The following is a 15,785-nucleotide window of genomic DNA, read 5'->3' as shown; positions in this document are numbered from 1 at the left end:
CGGTGATTAACTACAAATCTCTGACGGGCTGAATTAATTTTTCATGAAACATAGCTAACAAATCGTGCATAAACAGAAAATACTCTAACCTGAAAAAAATAGCAATTTCTTAGAGGCAGAATGCCAAAATATGGGCATCATGTTAATACCTTTACTTACACTAAGCAGAACCACTATGTATAAAAAGCTCAAAAATTTTGATAGGCTCAAGGTGAAGTGATGTGCCAAACACAGAAGGAAAAACAAAACACTGCCTCAGAAATTGCATTCCTTGCTTTTGAAACAGGTATCAGCTGCTGCTTCACATCAGCTGAAATACAACTGGCTTACTGGCTTTGCTAGCAATTTCAAGAAGTACATAATAGTCTCATTAAGGATTCTAAAGTGTACTAATTTGGGGAAGTAGTGACACAAGACAGACAGCACCCAAGCATTTGTGAAATACACATTTCTTATAACCAAAATAATATTTAGCTTTATGATTGAAATTCTAGGAAAGAGACAAAGAATAAGTTATTATGAAAATATATAGCTTTAATTTGCAGACATATAAACACTTTTGGTACATTACAGACATATGATGCCAGAAATCAAAATAATCAGTTTTAAGCATAACACTAATTTATCTTGTTCACACAGATAAAATTGATGTAATCATCATACAAAATATAGTTCTCAGCTCTTAAAATGAAGTGAAAGTGATACATCACCAATTAATCTGCTGTTCTGTTGCAGAGAATGCAGCAAAGAATAAATTATCAAGAAAATATACCACCAGTCTTACAAGTTAGATTTTGGATCTAATCCAAAATCAAAGCCAGGAATGGTCGCCAGGAATGTTTGCCAAAAGTCAGAAACAAGATCTTTCACGTGAAATACCAACCCAGAAAGGAGCAACAGTCAGAATAAACCAAGTCCTACAATTCCTTAGAACATGAAGTGATTTTTGTTTTCATCTGGCAGATCGGATTCAGAAGTATCACATGGTAAGAACTATTACACAACCAAACTGATGGAATACTACTGACAGATTGCTCAAAGTACAAAAAAAAAAATATCACAATTTCTGTGACAACTAAAGATTTAGCCATTCCCTTGCTTCCTTGCACCTGGTATGTTTATGAGGAGGGGTATGGGGTTCTGTCATTATTTTCTGTAGGAAATATTAAATATAATTTTTCCATTAAAATGATCAGCAGATTGCTGGAACAATGATAATGTGGGTGAAATCGGGAGTAAATGGAAGATGGTATGTCACAGCAGTTCAGATTCTCATTACAATATCTTGCATTCTTACTCAACAGGAATTGCACTTCTTGTTAATGCCTTTTCTATCCTACTGTATAAGCTTTACTTGTGAGGTAATAAACATTCTGGTTTTTCTTTTTTTTTTTAATTACTAGTGCATTTTAATGTCTTTATTCCTTTAATTATACATACATCGGGACAGACATTTTTTTTCCTTTTTTTTTCTCTGTGTGTGTGTGTTTAAATGTCTGTTTGCCAATGTGTGGTCTGTATTAAAACCAATGTATTTAAAATAGACTCTGTTTATCTCATGGACAGTACCTCGAACAGTTCCCTGCTCAGGAGCATCTGATGCCCTCTTGTGGTTAGAAACACTTTTCAAACTTGAGTTTAAAGAATTCTTACCTTCCCCTTTTTTATGATCACTGGTCTTACTGATTTATGAAAGCTGTAAATGATGTCCACGTTTTTATAGACAGGGTGATAGCTGTTAGTTACTAAGGTTTCATAAAAAAGCTGTACATTGAATTTGAATTTAAAAAACTGTAAACAGCTATTTACACTTACAATATTATTCTTATAAATTATCGGCCCGTCATTGCAACCTCTGTCAATACAACCCAAGGCCAGGCGTTTTGGAGTTGTCCAAGGTTTTTCAGGTGCTGGCTTTACCCATAAAGACACATCAAATGTTAGAAATCTCCACTGGTTTCTTTTCCAACATGTGCAGGTTAATTCTTCCATTTAATGGGATTTGTACTTCCAAGTTTTCATCAGCTCCGTGATGCTTTTTCTCTTTTCTTAGACAGAGGTAAATGCCCATCCCTGTAACTAAAGCAATTGAACCCAAGCTTATTACTGAGAGAGCTATCAAGGTAGGCATGCAGGATGCTGGCTCCATTTTCTTATGTGTAGGCTCTATGGATATTTGCGGCTGCTTTTCTTCTATGCTGATATCAGGTTCCCTTCTTAACAAACTTTCAATGTAGCTCTCATTGCTAACAGTGTCATTGACAAAAAGGTTCACCATGACAGTGGAATGGAGAGGTTCTGGATAGCCGTGATCACTAACTTTTACCAGCAGCCGATAGAGGCCATAGTCATTTTGCATCAGTGACTCTTCCAAGGTGATATTACCGGTTTTAGGGTCAATGCTAAATGACTCTGGTCGAGGGCCTCTTCTTCCTATAATGCTGTAAGCTATGACTGCATTCATGCCAGTGTCCTTATCGACAGCATAGACCTCAGTGATGGGAGAGCCAGGAAGGGTGGATGGAAGGACCAATAAATAAGACATATTAGACTGAGGAAACAAGACCAAGGGGGGGTTGTCATTTATGTCCAGAAGAAGGATAGTTATTTTTGCTGTAGAAGACAGGGCAGGATCACCACCATCAACTGCTTCAATCCACAGAACATAAGAACTTTGCTGCTCCCTGTCCAGGGAGACTTTAGCTCTCAAAACTCCTTTCCCAGTATCTATGACAAAAATATCACTTCCATTCAGAACCGAAAGGGCAACCCATCCATTTTGTCCTGCATCAGCATCTGTGACGCTTATAACTCCAATTTCCCCAAAACCTGGGAAGTTTTCTGGCACAAAAAAGCTGAAATCCTTATTGATAAATCTTGGACTATTATCATTTTTATCCAATACAGTGATGGTGACAGTTGCTATTGATTCTCTTGGAGGGAACCCAGAATCTACTGCTTTGACAGTATATCTGTATTTCTCTTTTTCTTCTCTGTCCAGTTGCGTGGAAACTGTAAGAACTCCTGTGCTTTTATCTAAAGCAAAATAGGAAGGGGCATCAGGACCTAAGAAATAGGACACCTGTCCTCTTTCTCCACTGTCAGCATCAGTAGCATGCAGTTTGGTCAGGAAAGCATTGGGAACATTGTTCTCCTCAATGGATAATTCTATCAGCTGTTGAGAGAAAACTGGTGAGTTGTCATTGTCATCCAGAATCTGCACTTTGATTATTTTGTTGACATGAAATCCTTCTGAGTTCCATGCAACTACAGAGATCTCATACAGCTGCTGTGTCTCATAGTCCAAAGGCTTTGTAGTCTCTAACAGGTATTCATTATTGTATGGCTTGTATGGGGAAAGCCTGAAAGGCCCATCACCATCCAAATAGCAATTGACTTTGTATTTTTCATCAGGGTCTTTGATGGTAAAAAATGCTATTGGTGTGTTGATGGGCTCCAGTTCCTTTAAGTACACCACCCCTTCCACTTCATTAGCTATGAAACGAGGGACAACTTCAGGTGGCCTCATCATAACTTTGATGATGGTCACTAGCACTGTGATCACAGCAGGGATACAACCTGGACCATTGCCCAATATGATCAGCCTGTGGTACCTTGGAGTGTCTCCATCAATTTTACTGGAGAGTGTGATAGCTCCTGTGCTTTCATCCAGATGGAACAAGTCTCTGGATGTCTGGGAGACCTTCTGGCTGTAGGAGTAGGTGATCTGGGCATTGGATCCAAGGTCCATGTCTACCGCACAGACAGTGGCCACATGTGATCCTAGGCTGGAATTTCCATAAAGGGTGATGTTGAGCTGCGAGTCGTTGAACTGGGGGCAGTTGTCATTGATGTCACTGATACCAATAGTGAGGGTGGCACTGCCCATGAGTGGAGGAGTCCCCCCATCCTCAGCAACAATGACTGTGACATACTCCTCCTGTGTCTCTCTGTCCAGAGCTCCCATGACAATCAGGTAGGGAGTCCTTTCCCCACTCTCATTCTCCTCCACGTCCAGGGTGAAGACACCATAGTTCTCTTGCAGGCGGTAGGTCTGGACACTGTTGGTTCCCACATCAGGGTCAAGGGCAGGGTGCTCAATAGCCAGGCGGGTGTTCACAGGCGAATTCTCAGGCACCGAGAGGTGGATGTGGGGCACAGGAAAGTGGGGTGCATTGTCATTGACATCCTGGATAGCAATTTTTACCTTCACCAGGCGGAAGTACTCCTGTGGTAGCACCAGCACATCCAGCAGCAGCAGGCATGACTCAGATGAGGCTGAGGAAGAGAAGACTGCAGCTTCTCCCCCGATGATGGTGGCCTCACTGCTCTCCATGCACAGAGCTTCCCGGTCAATCTCCACAGCTGAGGTGTGCAGCTCCCCAGAGCGATTGTCCAGCTGCACATACTGTCCCCCCAAGCCACGGGATGCCAGGGTGAAGGAAAGTGGGGGCTGGGAGGCTGCAGGATGCTGCGCTCCAGCTGTTGGCAACCGCAGGTCACGGGCCAAGCTGCCGATGAGAACTCCAGCCGGCAGCCCCTCGTTGAGGCTGTAGAAGAGCTCGGTGGCACGGCTGTAACTGGCAAAGCAGTTGAATGGTCCAAGGAAGAGCAGAAAAAGAAGCAAGTGCTGAGGAGAGAGAGGCATAGGGGTGTGGGAAAGGGGGTGGTGTTAGAGGTGGGGAGGCAGAAAGCAGGCCCCCTCCACCCACTGCCTCCCTCACTGCTACTTGGAGGAGGCAGTGCAGCATTTGCAATATGAAGCTGCCCTACCTCGCCTTCCATCTTTCTCCCCCATCTCAGTACAAGCGGCTGCTTCCAGGGCATCACCATCTGTACCCTCCAGGCAACACCAGCTGCATTTCCCACAGCAAACATGCACTGCCAGCAGTGGCAGTGGGCGTCCCTGCCTCCCTTCTCACCAGAAGCACTTCTCCCCTCCCGTATCTCCTCAAGCTTGCCTCCTCTCACCAGAGGCACATACACTCCCAACCGCAAGCACAGCCCCAAACGTTTGTTGGTCCCCTTTCCCTTCCACAGCATCAATGTGAAACGTGTCTATCACTCCCACCACCCCTCGCCCCTTCCAAAGCCTGTTCTTCCTGCACGCCCATGGGCCCTGGGTGCAGCGGGGACCCACTCACGTCCCAGAGGAGCCGCGCTCCGGCGCCCGCTCCTCGCACCTCCGCACTCCGGCCACCGCAGCCCGCGCTAGTCCCTGCCCCAGCGACCGCGGAGCCGGTGTCCCCAAACCCGCCAGAGGCGGCTCCAGCCCCGCCAACTACGGGTCCGCGGCGCCTCAGGCCGCCCCGACGGGGCTCCCTTCTGGCAGCCGGCTGAAAATACGACTTGAACAGAGGAACCGTGGAGAGGCTGCACGGAGGAAGTTGCCCGCGTTGACAAGCGGCTCCCCGGCCCTCCGCGTATGGAAAAGGGCTTCCCGAAATTAACGTCAGGCATTTCCACGGGGGATTTTTTTCTCGGTCTTCCCCTTTTAACCACTCATTTCCCTCTTTCTCAGCTCTCTGCTACAAACCGCGTCGGCAGCAGCCGCAAACTTTTCCCAGCTGCTCTGATCGGTGGAGATAGGAGTCAAGAAAAAGCAATCAAACAACAAACATATATATATATACACACACACCTATATATATATATATATATAGGTATATGTGGTTTGGGTTGCTCCGGTTGGTTTGGGTTTTTTGCCAATTTCGCTACTGCGTGCGAAGTCGGGCTCGGAGGCCGGGACGCGGCGCTCCCCTCCCGCCTCCCAGCCCTCACCTGCAGGTTGCCACGGGCGGTGGTGCTGCCGCGACCGCCCGGAGGCCCCATGCCCGGCCGCCGCTGCCGCCGCCGGCTGCGCCCGAGCAGCCCGCCCGCTCCGCCGCCCGCCCGCCGCCGCCTCTCCTCCCCGCAGCTGCCCATTCCCTCGGCGCCACAGCCGTCGCCGCCGCGCTGGGCTGGGCTGAGTTGCGCGCACCGCCCAGGACACTCCCCCTCCGCTCGGGAGGGCTCTAGCGCTGTTGCTGCCGCCACCGCTGTCACCGCTGCCGCCGTGGGGAGGGTAGGAATGGCAAGGGGGGGCTCGGCCAGTAGGCACGGTCAGGGCGAGGAAGGCGGCTGGGGCTGCCGCAGCGCCGCGGGCAGGCGGACGGGCAGGAGTGCGGGCAGGCGGGCGGGCAGGAAGGAAGGCGGGCGGTAGGTGAGCACGGCGACGGAGTGCGAGTGTGTGTATTTCTGTGGGCAAGGGAAGTGATAGGACCAGGGGAAGAATGGAAACACAAAACAACAAACAAAAACACTCCCCACCCCCAAATTCCCTTGTCCTTTTGTGGAAAGTTGTTGTGATGTGTCAGCGGGCAAAGAGAGGATTAAAAGCTGCCTCACTTTAAGAAGCGTTGCCGATCCCCGATGAGTAATGAGCAGTTTGCACGAAATACAAGTAATGTTTTGAGGAGTTTGCAAGTGTTTAAAGGGTTTGTGGAAGATGCGCGTCCTGCCAAATTAGAGCAGCAACTGCAATTTCCTTCTGGCTAGGAACCCGGAGGACCCCTGCGGCAGAAATTTGTGTGCTCTCATTTTACAGTCTTCCGTCACCGTTGGCTAGACTGTAAGACTACCGTAGAACTCGGCATGAAAATATCATCACTTGGGAGACATCCTGGACTTTCAAAAGGATATCTAACCTAAACTTTGTTCCTTACATTGGCTTCCTGCAAGATCTCAAATGGAACTTGAGATGTCCCTCTTAAAGTGTATGGTGGGCTGAATCCAGGCTACTGCTGGTAGACAGTTGCATTTGTCAAGCACAATGGAGCTGCTCTTCACAAACATAAACTTTGTACAGGAGACTGAACTGTCTGAATCACATGGTCTGAATCCTTGAATGTCTCCATGCTCCACGGCAAACACAGTGTACAGGCATGTGATCTCAGCTTAGGTATTGGAAACACAGAGGACAGCAAAAAAATTTGCCTTAGGTCAAAAAATGCTCTTCCTTCTATAGCTGCTTGAGACAAACTCCCATGTCCAGTTCCAAATGAAGAAACAGGCAAACAGAATTATTAGAACCCAATGCAAAACCAGCCTTATGCCCAAGTCTTCTGTAATATTGCATCTTTCAAAAGTAAACCATGAGTGGAAAATACAGAACATACTGTAAACAACTTTTGGGATATTCTTTGACAGTGTGAGGATGAGGGAAGTGGCACAAGCCAAATAGAATAGAACTATAATTTAAAATAGAACAGAATAGAATAGAACAGAACTGAATAGAAAGACTGACTTCTTCCAAAATCATACAATAAACAAATCATATTAATTCTTTTGTGTCATATTCTCCATCCTTGAAGTATAAATAGTGCAATACTATTTGTCTGCATTATAGCTTTACCCCATTCTTGCTGTAGTCAGTGGCAGTGGAATCAGGCTCTGTTTTATTCAGCAGATCTGTTTGACACATAGTATGATTTTAATATCCATTTCATCCCCAAAATGATATTAGCACAGTAATCATATGTGACTTAAACAGTAGAGCATTAGGGTACTAACAAAAAGCACAGCTCTATTTATTATTCACTAATCTCTAGAGTTTTGAAACCACTCAGTATTGTACTGATGTACTGCTCTTATAAATTGTTTATATCTTTACCATTCAATTCTAGCACAAATAGAGCCAGCAATACAGTATATGCAGTTCAGTGCAAACATGTATAATTTAAGAGAGAAATCAAACTAGCCAAGTCCTTTACTAAATTCTTATCCATGTACACTGTTCTGCAGATTGCTCAGTTTGAAAGGTGCCCAGAAACTCAATCCTGTTTAAGTTAGTTTAGCTGGACATGACAGATGTTTTTAGTTGACTCACATCTGCTGTAATTTTATTCATTTCAACAGAGAAATATTGACTCATTTGGATTGCAGTCAGATTTTGACACTGATTTATATGGAGCTTGAATTTCATAGACTGATTATAATCTTAGTTTTAGTGAACCAGTAGTCTTCTTGCAAATGAATCTGAAGTCCCTATAAAATTCCATCTTTCACATACCACAGAACCACAGAATCACAGAGTCACAGGATCACCAAGGCTGGAAGAGACCTCAAAGATCATCAAGTCCAACCTGTCACCACAGAACTCATGACTAAACCATGGCACCAAATGCCATGTCCAGTCCCCTCTTGAATACCTCCAGTGATGGTGACTCCACCACCTCCCTGGGCAGCCCATTCCAATGGCTAACAACTCTCTCAGTGAAGAACTTTCTCCTCACCTCAAGCCTAAACTTCCCCTGGTGCAGCTTGGGACTGTGTCCTCTTGTTCTGGTGCTGGTTGCCTGGGAGAAGAGACCAACCCCCTCCTCTTCCCCCTCCCCCCCCTCACCTTCCTGCCCTGCTTTCTCAGTTTATCTCCCTTTCCTGTTATACTTTTGAAATTACTGGCCTATTACTGTAACAGTCTTTTAAACAGCGCAGTCACTGCATTTCCCTGAGGCTTGTAACAGGGTGGGCAATGCCTCTACTATTACAGTATTCATGTTTTCATTACACCTGGTGCATTTCATTTTACTAAACAATGGATGTAGAAGTTGAATCAAAAGTTTTCTAGAGCAGCTGGTACCTCTATAATACTTCATTTTGTTAGACATCAGCAACATCTAAGAAGTCACAAAGGCTCCGTAAAGACTAATCTGTCCAGTAACTCCCCAGTTTAAGAGGAAGTACTGCTGATGTGTATGTGATATGAGGGGTGGGAGAGAAGAAGCAATGCAGAGAAGATACAAAACTGACACATTTTTTTAGGGGAGTGTCACTTCCAAAGTCCCAGGAAAAGATTGACTATTTCATTATATCTCTGTATTCAGTTATGTTTTCTGGGGATAATATGTTAATACTTTATAAACCCAGACCCACTGAATTGCACCTGCCTAAACTAGCTTGCATTTTACCACATGAGGTCTTATTTTTACTGAATATATCCATATACTGGTGCTTCATCTAATACTCGGGTTGCAATTAGTGAATGAGTAGGAAGAACCAGGAGTGTTTCAGTGGATTTGCTGATTGCCTCAGGTAAGTTACAAAGCACAAGACTGATATCAAGTGACAAGCCATCCTAGAAGTGTTGTAGTTACTTATAAACACATTAGAAGAAGTATATTATTTCTATGGCAAAATAGAGTATTTATCTGACTTTATTAAGATGGACATAGCAAGTATTGATGGTCAATTGAAATGCCTTGAGTTTGTGGGCAGCGTTCCAGTGGCAGATGGAAGTGTTTCCAGATGAATTATTCAGGACTATCACTTCTGAAAGGGAATCTCAAACAGTATTTCTTTGGCATGGCTGGCAACCCTGAACAACTTTTTTAAGAGATGGGGATGCAGGTGTATGTTGTCCCCTCAACCCAGCAAAAAGCTATCTGTTACAGCCTGTGGTTCTCCTGAGGAGGATCATGATGTGAAATTCCTCATCAGTGAGATTCTACTGACTCAGCTGACAAACTTTGTGTACTTTAGTCAGTGTGACCCTTTGAGGTAGGTGCTTTTCAATGGGGAAACAGTCAAAGTGAGTGAAAGCATTGGTGTTAGTATTGATTCCTGGTCACAGAAAAATTGAGAAAGGCACAAGACTAACAGACTGCCGCTTCTTTGAAGAGTTTGAACTGCAAGAGATACAAAGCAAGTAAAAGAGATGCTGTTAATGGTAAACTTCTTGTTTCTTTCCTTTTCAGTAAGGAAAATACCTTACATCCCGAGCTTCCTGTGCAGGATAGTGGATTACAGCGTGAAAGGCTCTATAAATATTAGATAGTGACCTTGCCCACGAAAGTGCCGAGCATCTGGTTGCTTGCATTGGTACTGAAAGCTGTGATCATTTCATGCCACTGTAGATCAGACCTAGCATGATCATCTTGTTCTCAGCACAGAGTGGGACCAGGGTCTTGGCACTTCTTTTTCCTGGTGTCACTGAAAGACAGTAAAAAACTCTGGGTCTGGTTTGAACAAAGCAACAGTGTAGCTGGAAAACGGATGACTCCCGAGTTTATATTGTTCAGATCTCTAGTCACTCTTTCAGTGGGCTGGTTCTTGCAAGCTGAACCTGCAAGGTTCTGCTCAGAAGCCTTTCATGAACAAACCCCTGCTGCTGTCATAACAACTTTACAAGAAAATATCTGTTTTCTAAACTTAAGAAGAAATACCCCATGAGACAAAGAGATGTTTGATAGGAAGGCTGACAAAGGAGGATGAGATTTTCCTGTTTAGTTAGCTTAGCATCTGTTGGGGACTACTGTGTTTAAGTGTCACAAAGCTGAACTCCTAAAACACTGGCAGAGAAAAGAAACTCGGGGAAAAAGCTTACTGCAGTCTCTGAACCAACTACATTTGATATAGTTGACAAACATCTTACTCAAATTCTTCTGAGTGTTCATAAAAATAAAAGTTCTTTGGTTATATGCCTCCATATGCTTTATGCATGTTTCTTTTTACCTGGAAAAATGCCACAATATTCCAGCAGTAAATATACAGTGACTTTCTTCAATACCTTTCTAGTCTGATCACAACTTTATTTTCAAGAGACAGTTTAAGGTTTATTAACAAAGACTAATTTTCTAAGAGTAACTAGGAAGAATTTAACTCAGACCGTATTCCAGCACGTCTTTTTTACTGCTATTTTTTACACCATGTAGTAACATTTGCTTTCACTAACTTCTTGTGTTAAAATAATAATGATAGGGCTTTGGGTTTGTAGAAGGCAAAGCACAGGCTGGGTTGTAGTACTAATATGATACTGCTAAAATTATTAACACCATAAGTCTTCCATTACAGTCATTATCACATCACTTCAGGGACAGCATTCCAGCTTCTGCCAGCCTGCTTTTTAAATAATGCCTGCAAGTTGAGAGAGTGTTATGCATATGTAGATATTTTTTTAATTGACTTTTCATTGACATTATGCCATGGCTTTTGAGCTGAAATGGCAACCTCTTGATGCTAGAAATCAGATCTGTAAGGAGCACACTGCTCCCAGCAATGGAGCACAATTCATTGAAGAAGCCTTGTGATATGCTGAGTAGCTATCAGATTTGGAGGCGAGTGCCAGATAGGGTCCATGTGCACTGCTGTGTCAGGTAGTTCCTCTATGCCAACTAGCCATAGCCTACAATCCCATTTCATTTTCTGAGATGCAAATGGTTGACGAGTGTATGTGGTGCAGTAATACAGACCATTTTTCCCATGAGTGCTGCACCTTTGATAATATTCCAGCTTCTCCTCTCTTAGTTCCTCTGGAACAGACAGTTGTATATGTTTTGCCTTACCAGTTGAACTGCCTCACTTTGCTCTGCAAATACATACAAGATATTGTAGTTTCACCTGAGATCTTTGGCCACACAGGACAAACATTTGCTTCCTTGACAGTAATATTATGTTGAATTTTCCAGGGACCAGATTCTGTCATCTTCCCTCAGTCTAAATTCAGGTAAAAATTCTTAATGAAGTTATTAGCTCTAATTCCCTAGTATTACCTTATTCCTTGCTCACCAAAATTCTTAACTCAAAAAGCTTTTTACTGAAATTGGAATAATTACTATGTGATATGGGATTTGGGCCAAATTGCTTCTTTTATTTAGAAAAGTGAATTGCACAACTCTCGGTGGTATTTATCACATTTTTATATCTGTGATAAATGTAGATAGTGAAACTGAACAACTGGATGCATAGTCAGCTTTTTTTTACATAATAAGAAAACATATTGGCTGAATGCTTCAGAAATCTTGTACCTGATATTTGGAAATCTTGTACCTGATAGTGGCTTTATTGTTCCTGTTGTCACTCTGATCCCTCATCTCCCTACTAAGAGACAATGGGGTTTTCCCTGCAGAGGCCCTGGGTTCATTCCGTAGGGCAGAACAAACAGTGGCAACAAAATGTACTCTGAAGTTCGTCCAAATAGAGATTTTCTTGAGTTTGTAAAAATACTTGGTCACATCAAAATTATACGTGTCTTCTTCAACTTCCAGATGTAGTAGAAAAAGGCAATTACTCGTTAGACAGGGTAGGATTTGTCTGCTCTAAATTTTATATCTGAAAAAAAGGCATCCAGTCTAGGCTCTTTTTGTTGTGTGGTTGTTTTTTTTTTTCCTTCCCAAGATACTTTCTGCCTGAGATTTCCAAGATATGTAAATGAAAGAGAGAGGTGTCTGAAGCAAATGAGGCAAATTACTCTCTGAATCGGCCTCTTTCCCAGCTAAAAATCTGTGCTAGAGTGAGTAGCTCAGATACAGATGTTTAAATTTTATCTGCCTAAAGGTAGATTACAGAGAGAGGGCTAAATGTGCAGCCACAATAGTTACATTGCAGATATGAATGTAAACCATACTCCTCAGAGTGTTGTGATTTCTACTCTTGAGAATTTTGTGCTATATTTTGAGACTACTGTTGAATCCAAACTGCCTAAATATTGGACACGGTGAGCACACTTCTCACAAATTACCAATCAAGAAATATTTACAGATGTTACTGCACATTCATTGTAGAAAATAATTGTGTGTGACAGGGAAAACATAAAGAAAACAAAAAATCATCTATCCATAACATAGTTTCAGGAAGTCCAAATTAATTCAATGTATTATTTATTTATTTATTTAATATTTTAAATATTATTTAATATATTATTTATTAACTTTATTCACTGAACACCACTTTTTCTTCATGTGTATACAATTTAACTCGACTAGGAAGGATGTTGACTTGCTGGAACGAGTCTAGAGAAGAGCAACAAAGTTGGTGAGGGGTTTGGAACATAAGCCCTACGAGGAGAGGCTGAGGGAGCTGGGGTTGCTTAGCCTGGAGAAGAGGAGACTCAGGGGTGACCTTATTACTCTCTACAACTACCTGAAGGGAGGTTGTAGACAGACGGATGTTGGTCTCTTCTCCCAGGCAAGCAGTACCAGAACAAGAGGACACAGTCTCAGGCTGCGCCAGGGGACGTTCAGGCTGGATGTTAGGAAAAAGTTCTATACAGAAAGAGTGATTGCACATTGGAATGGGCTGCCTGGGGAGGTGGTGGAGTCGCCATCACTGGAGGTTTTCAGGAGAAGACTTGATGGGGTGCTTGGTGCCGTGGGTTAGTTGTTTGGGTGGTGTTAGATTGGTTGATGGGTTGGACGCGATGATCTTGAAGGTCTCTTCCAACCTGGTTTATTCTATGTATTCTATGTATTCTATGTAAGTGAAGAAAATAACCTAACCTGTAAGAAGATAACGTTTGAAATTTCTACCTGCATTAAGATAACACTTTCATTTGACAAATCTGAGATGTTTTTTTAATCAGCATCGAAAAGTCAAGTTTGGAGTTTAACTTCCCTCTTCTTAGTGCTGCACATCTCTAGGGCTCCACATAATAACCATTTAATTCAAGAAATCAGAAACTCAGCAAGCAATTTAATAAAAGTCAAAAGGCATTTCCTACAGCATAGGATAAAATTATGTAGTGTTTTACTCCTTCATATAGTGAATTTCTTCAGGGAAAAAACTATTTTCTTTCTTTTTTTTTTTTTTTTTTTTTGCTAAAAAATGGAAATGCATAATTCATGGAAAAATGAGCAACCTCTATACAAGGGTAAAACCCTTTTCTCCTTATTTAGGGTAATATGGGATTGTGAATGAAACAGAAATTAGTGTAAGCATCTATTTCAAACTTTATTTTGGTAATGTGCCATCTAATGTGACAGTTTTAACAGCATAGCCAAGATGTTTGTTAGTGTTTTCCTATTCCTCAGGGGTATAAAAAGCTCAATTTGAATTGTCTAGTCAATGAACAAGAGCACAGAACTACTAGCTGGAATTGTTTTTACATGGTTGATCGTCCTTCTGGTACATCCCTTCAAAAAGTGATACATGCATAAATAGTACCTCTATGTATGGAATTTGTATTGTAAGTAAATTGACTGAGAAGATTTTGCAGCAGAGTGAAAAGAAAAAATTCAAGGAACCATAAAACAACAGAAACTGAATACATTCTCATTTGAATTGTGTGCATGATGTTACAAAGGTTCTAAAACTAAAATGCCCTTGTTGTATTTTCAGGCTATTATTCAAGGAAGTTTTCCACATATGGTCATTGACATTAAAATACCTTTGCTGAATGAATCTTTCGCTTGATAAAAAGCAATTTGTTTAAGTTCTAAAAACATTAGTGGATGGGAAGATATGCTTACTAAGGGAAGGATGGAAAAGAAACTTTTTTTCTTTGTATTTTCTATCCCATAGGGACCTCGACTGGCTGGACAGATGGGCAGAATCCAACATGATGGCATTCAACAAATCCAAGTGCCGGGTGCTGCACTTTGGCCACACTAACCCCATGCAGTGCTACAGGCTTGGGTCACAGTGACTGGACAGATGCCAAACAGAATGGGATCTGGGGGTGCTGATTGACAGCTGGCTGAACATGAGCCAGCAATGTGCCCAGGTGGCTAAGAAGGCCAATGGCATCCTGGCATGCATCAAGAATAGTGTGGCCAGCAGGAGCAGGGAAGTCATTGTGCCCCTGTACTCTGCACTGGTTAGGCCACACCTTGAGGACTGTGTCCAGTTCTGGGCGCCTCAGTTTAAGAAGGACATTGAGACACTAGAATGTGTCCAGAGAAGGCCAGTGAGGCTGGTGGGAGGCCTCAAGCACAAGCCCTATGAGGAGAGGTTGAGGGAGCTGGGATTGTTTCGCCTGGAGAAGAGGAGGCTCAGGGGAGACCTTATTGCTGTCTACAACTACCTGAAGGGTGGTTGTAGACAGCACTTGGTGCCATGGTTTAGTCATGAGGCCTGTGTTGACAGGTTGGACTTGATGGTCTTTGAGGTCTCTTCCAACCTTGGTGATTCTGTGATTCTGAGATTTCTTTCTGACCAGTCTGAAACCTTGATGATTATCTCTACTCTTTATTTTTTACATGGTAGCATGTCCTCAAAAAATCTGCATCATGGTAGATCTCTAAAAAATTGTTATATTCATAAATAGTACCTTTATGTATAGCATATGTATGTTTAGCATATCTATGTATATGTAAATTGACTATAATAACTGATTGAAAGTAGAAACATCAGCCTCTGAAAGAGATGCCTGGAGCCTGGAGAAGAGGAGACTCAAGGGTGACCTTATTGCTCTCTACAACTACCTTAAGGGAGAATGTAGACAGGCAGAGGTTGCTCTCTTCTCCCAGGCAGCCAGCACCAGAACAAGAGGATACAATCTCAGGCAGCACCAGGGGAGGTTTAGGCTGGAGGTTAGGAGGAAGTTCTACACAGAGAGAGTGATTGCCCATTGGAATGGGCTGCCCAAGGAGGTGGTGGAGTCGTCATCAGTGGAGGTGTTCAGGAGGAGACTTGATAGGGTGCTTGGTTGCATGGTTTAGTTGATTAGGTGGTGTTGGATGATAGGCTGGACACAATCTTGAGGGTCTCTTCCAACCTGGTCTATTCTATTCTATTCTATTCTATTCTATTCTATTCTATTCTATTCTATTCTATTCTATTCTATTCTATTCTATTTCATTCTATTCTAAATGTTTGGTATTGTGTTAACTACAAATCTTCTTGATACTGAAATCATGTTTTTGACTTACAAAGATTCTCATAAATATGTGGCGTGATATCTATGCCATAGATTTGCCCATCAAAGATGTCACTAATTGTTAGTGAGTTAAATTCCTCCTTAGATTTGAATTGCTATGCTTGACCTACTGAAGCAGGAGCATCTGTCTCTTGCCTTTCAGCTTTACACAGCC

General features: G+C 42.7%; 1 protein-coding gene across 1 annotated transcript; it reads right to left on the bottom strand.

The window, feature by feature from the left end:
* Positions 1-526: 526 nt before the first annotated feature.
* Positions 527-5,891, bottom strand: PCDH20 (protocadherin 20). Its single transcript, XM_054163094.1, has 2 exons — positions 5,782-5,891; positions 527-4,630 (listed from the first exon to the last, which is right to left on the bottom strand). Exons 1-2 carry the CDS (start codon positions 5,830-5,832, stop codon positions 1,934-1,936), a joined length of 2,748 nt encoding a protein of 915 aa, XP_054019069.1. The 5' UTR covers positions 5,833-5,891; the 3' UTR covers positions 527-1,933.
* Positions 5,892-15,785: the final 9,894 nt, after the last annotated feature.

The sequence above is a fragment of the Dryobates pubescens genome, chromosome 7 (assembly GCF_014839835.1).
Source record: "Dryobates pubescens isolate bDryPub1 chromosome 7, bDryPub1.pri, whole genome shotgun sequence".
Taxonomy (NCBI): domain Eukaryota; kingdom Metazoa; phylum Chordata; class Aves; order Piciformes; family Picidae; genus Dryobates; species Dryobates pubescens.
This window is presented reverse-complemented; position numbering and strand designations above follow the sequence as displayed.

Coding starts and splice junctions, on each gene's coding strand:
- PCDH20 (XM_054163094.1), bottom strand. CDS start 5,832: ATGGGGCCTCCGGGCGGTCGCGGCAGCACCACCGCCCGTGGCAACCTG. Junction 4,631..5,781: donor CCGCCCGTGGCAACCTGCAG/GTGAGGGCTGGG, acceptor CTCTCTCCTCAG/CACTTGCTTCTTTTTCTGCT.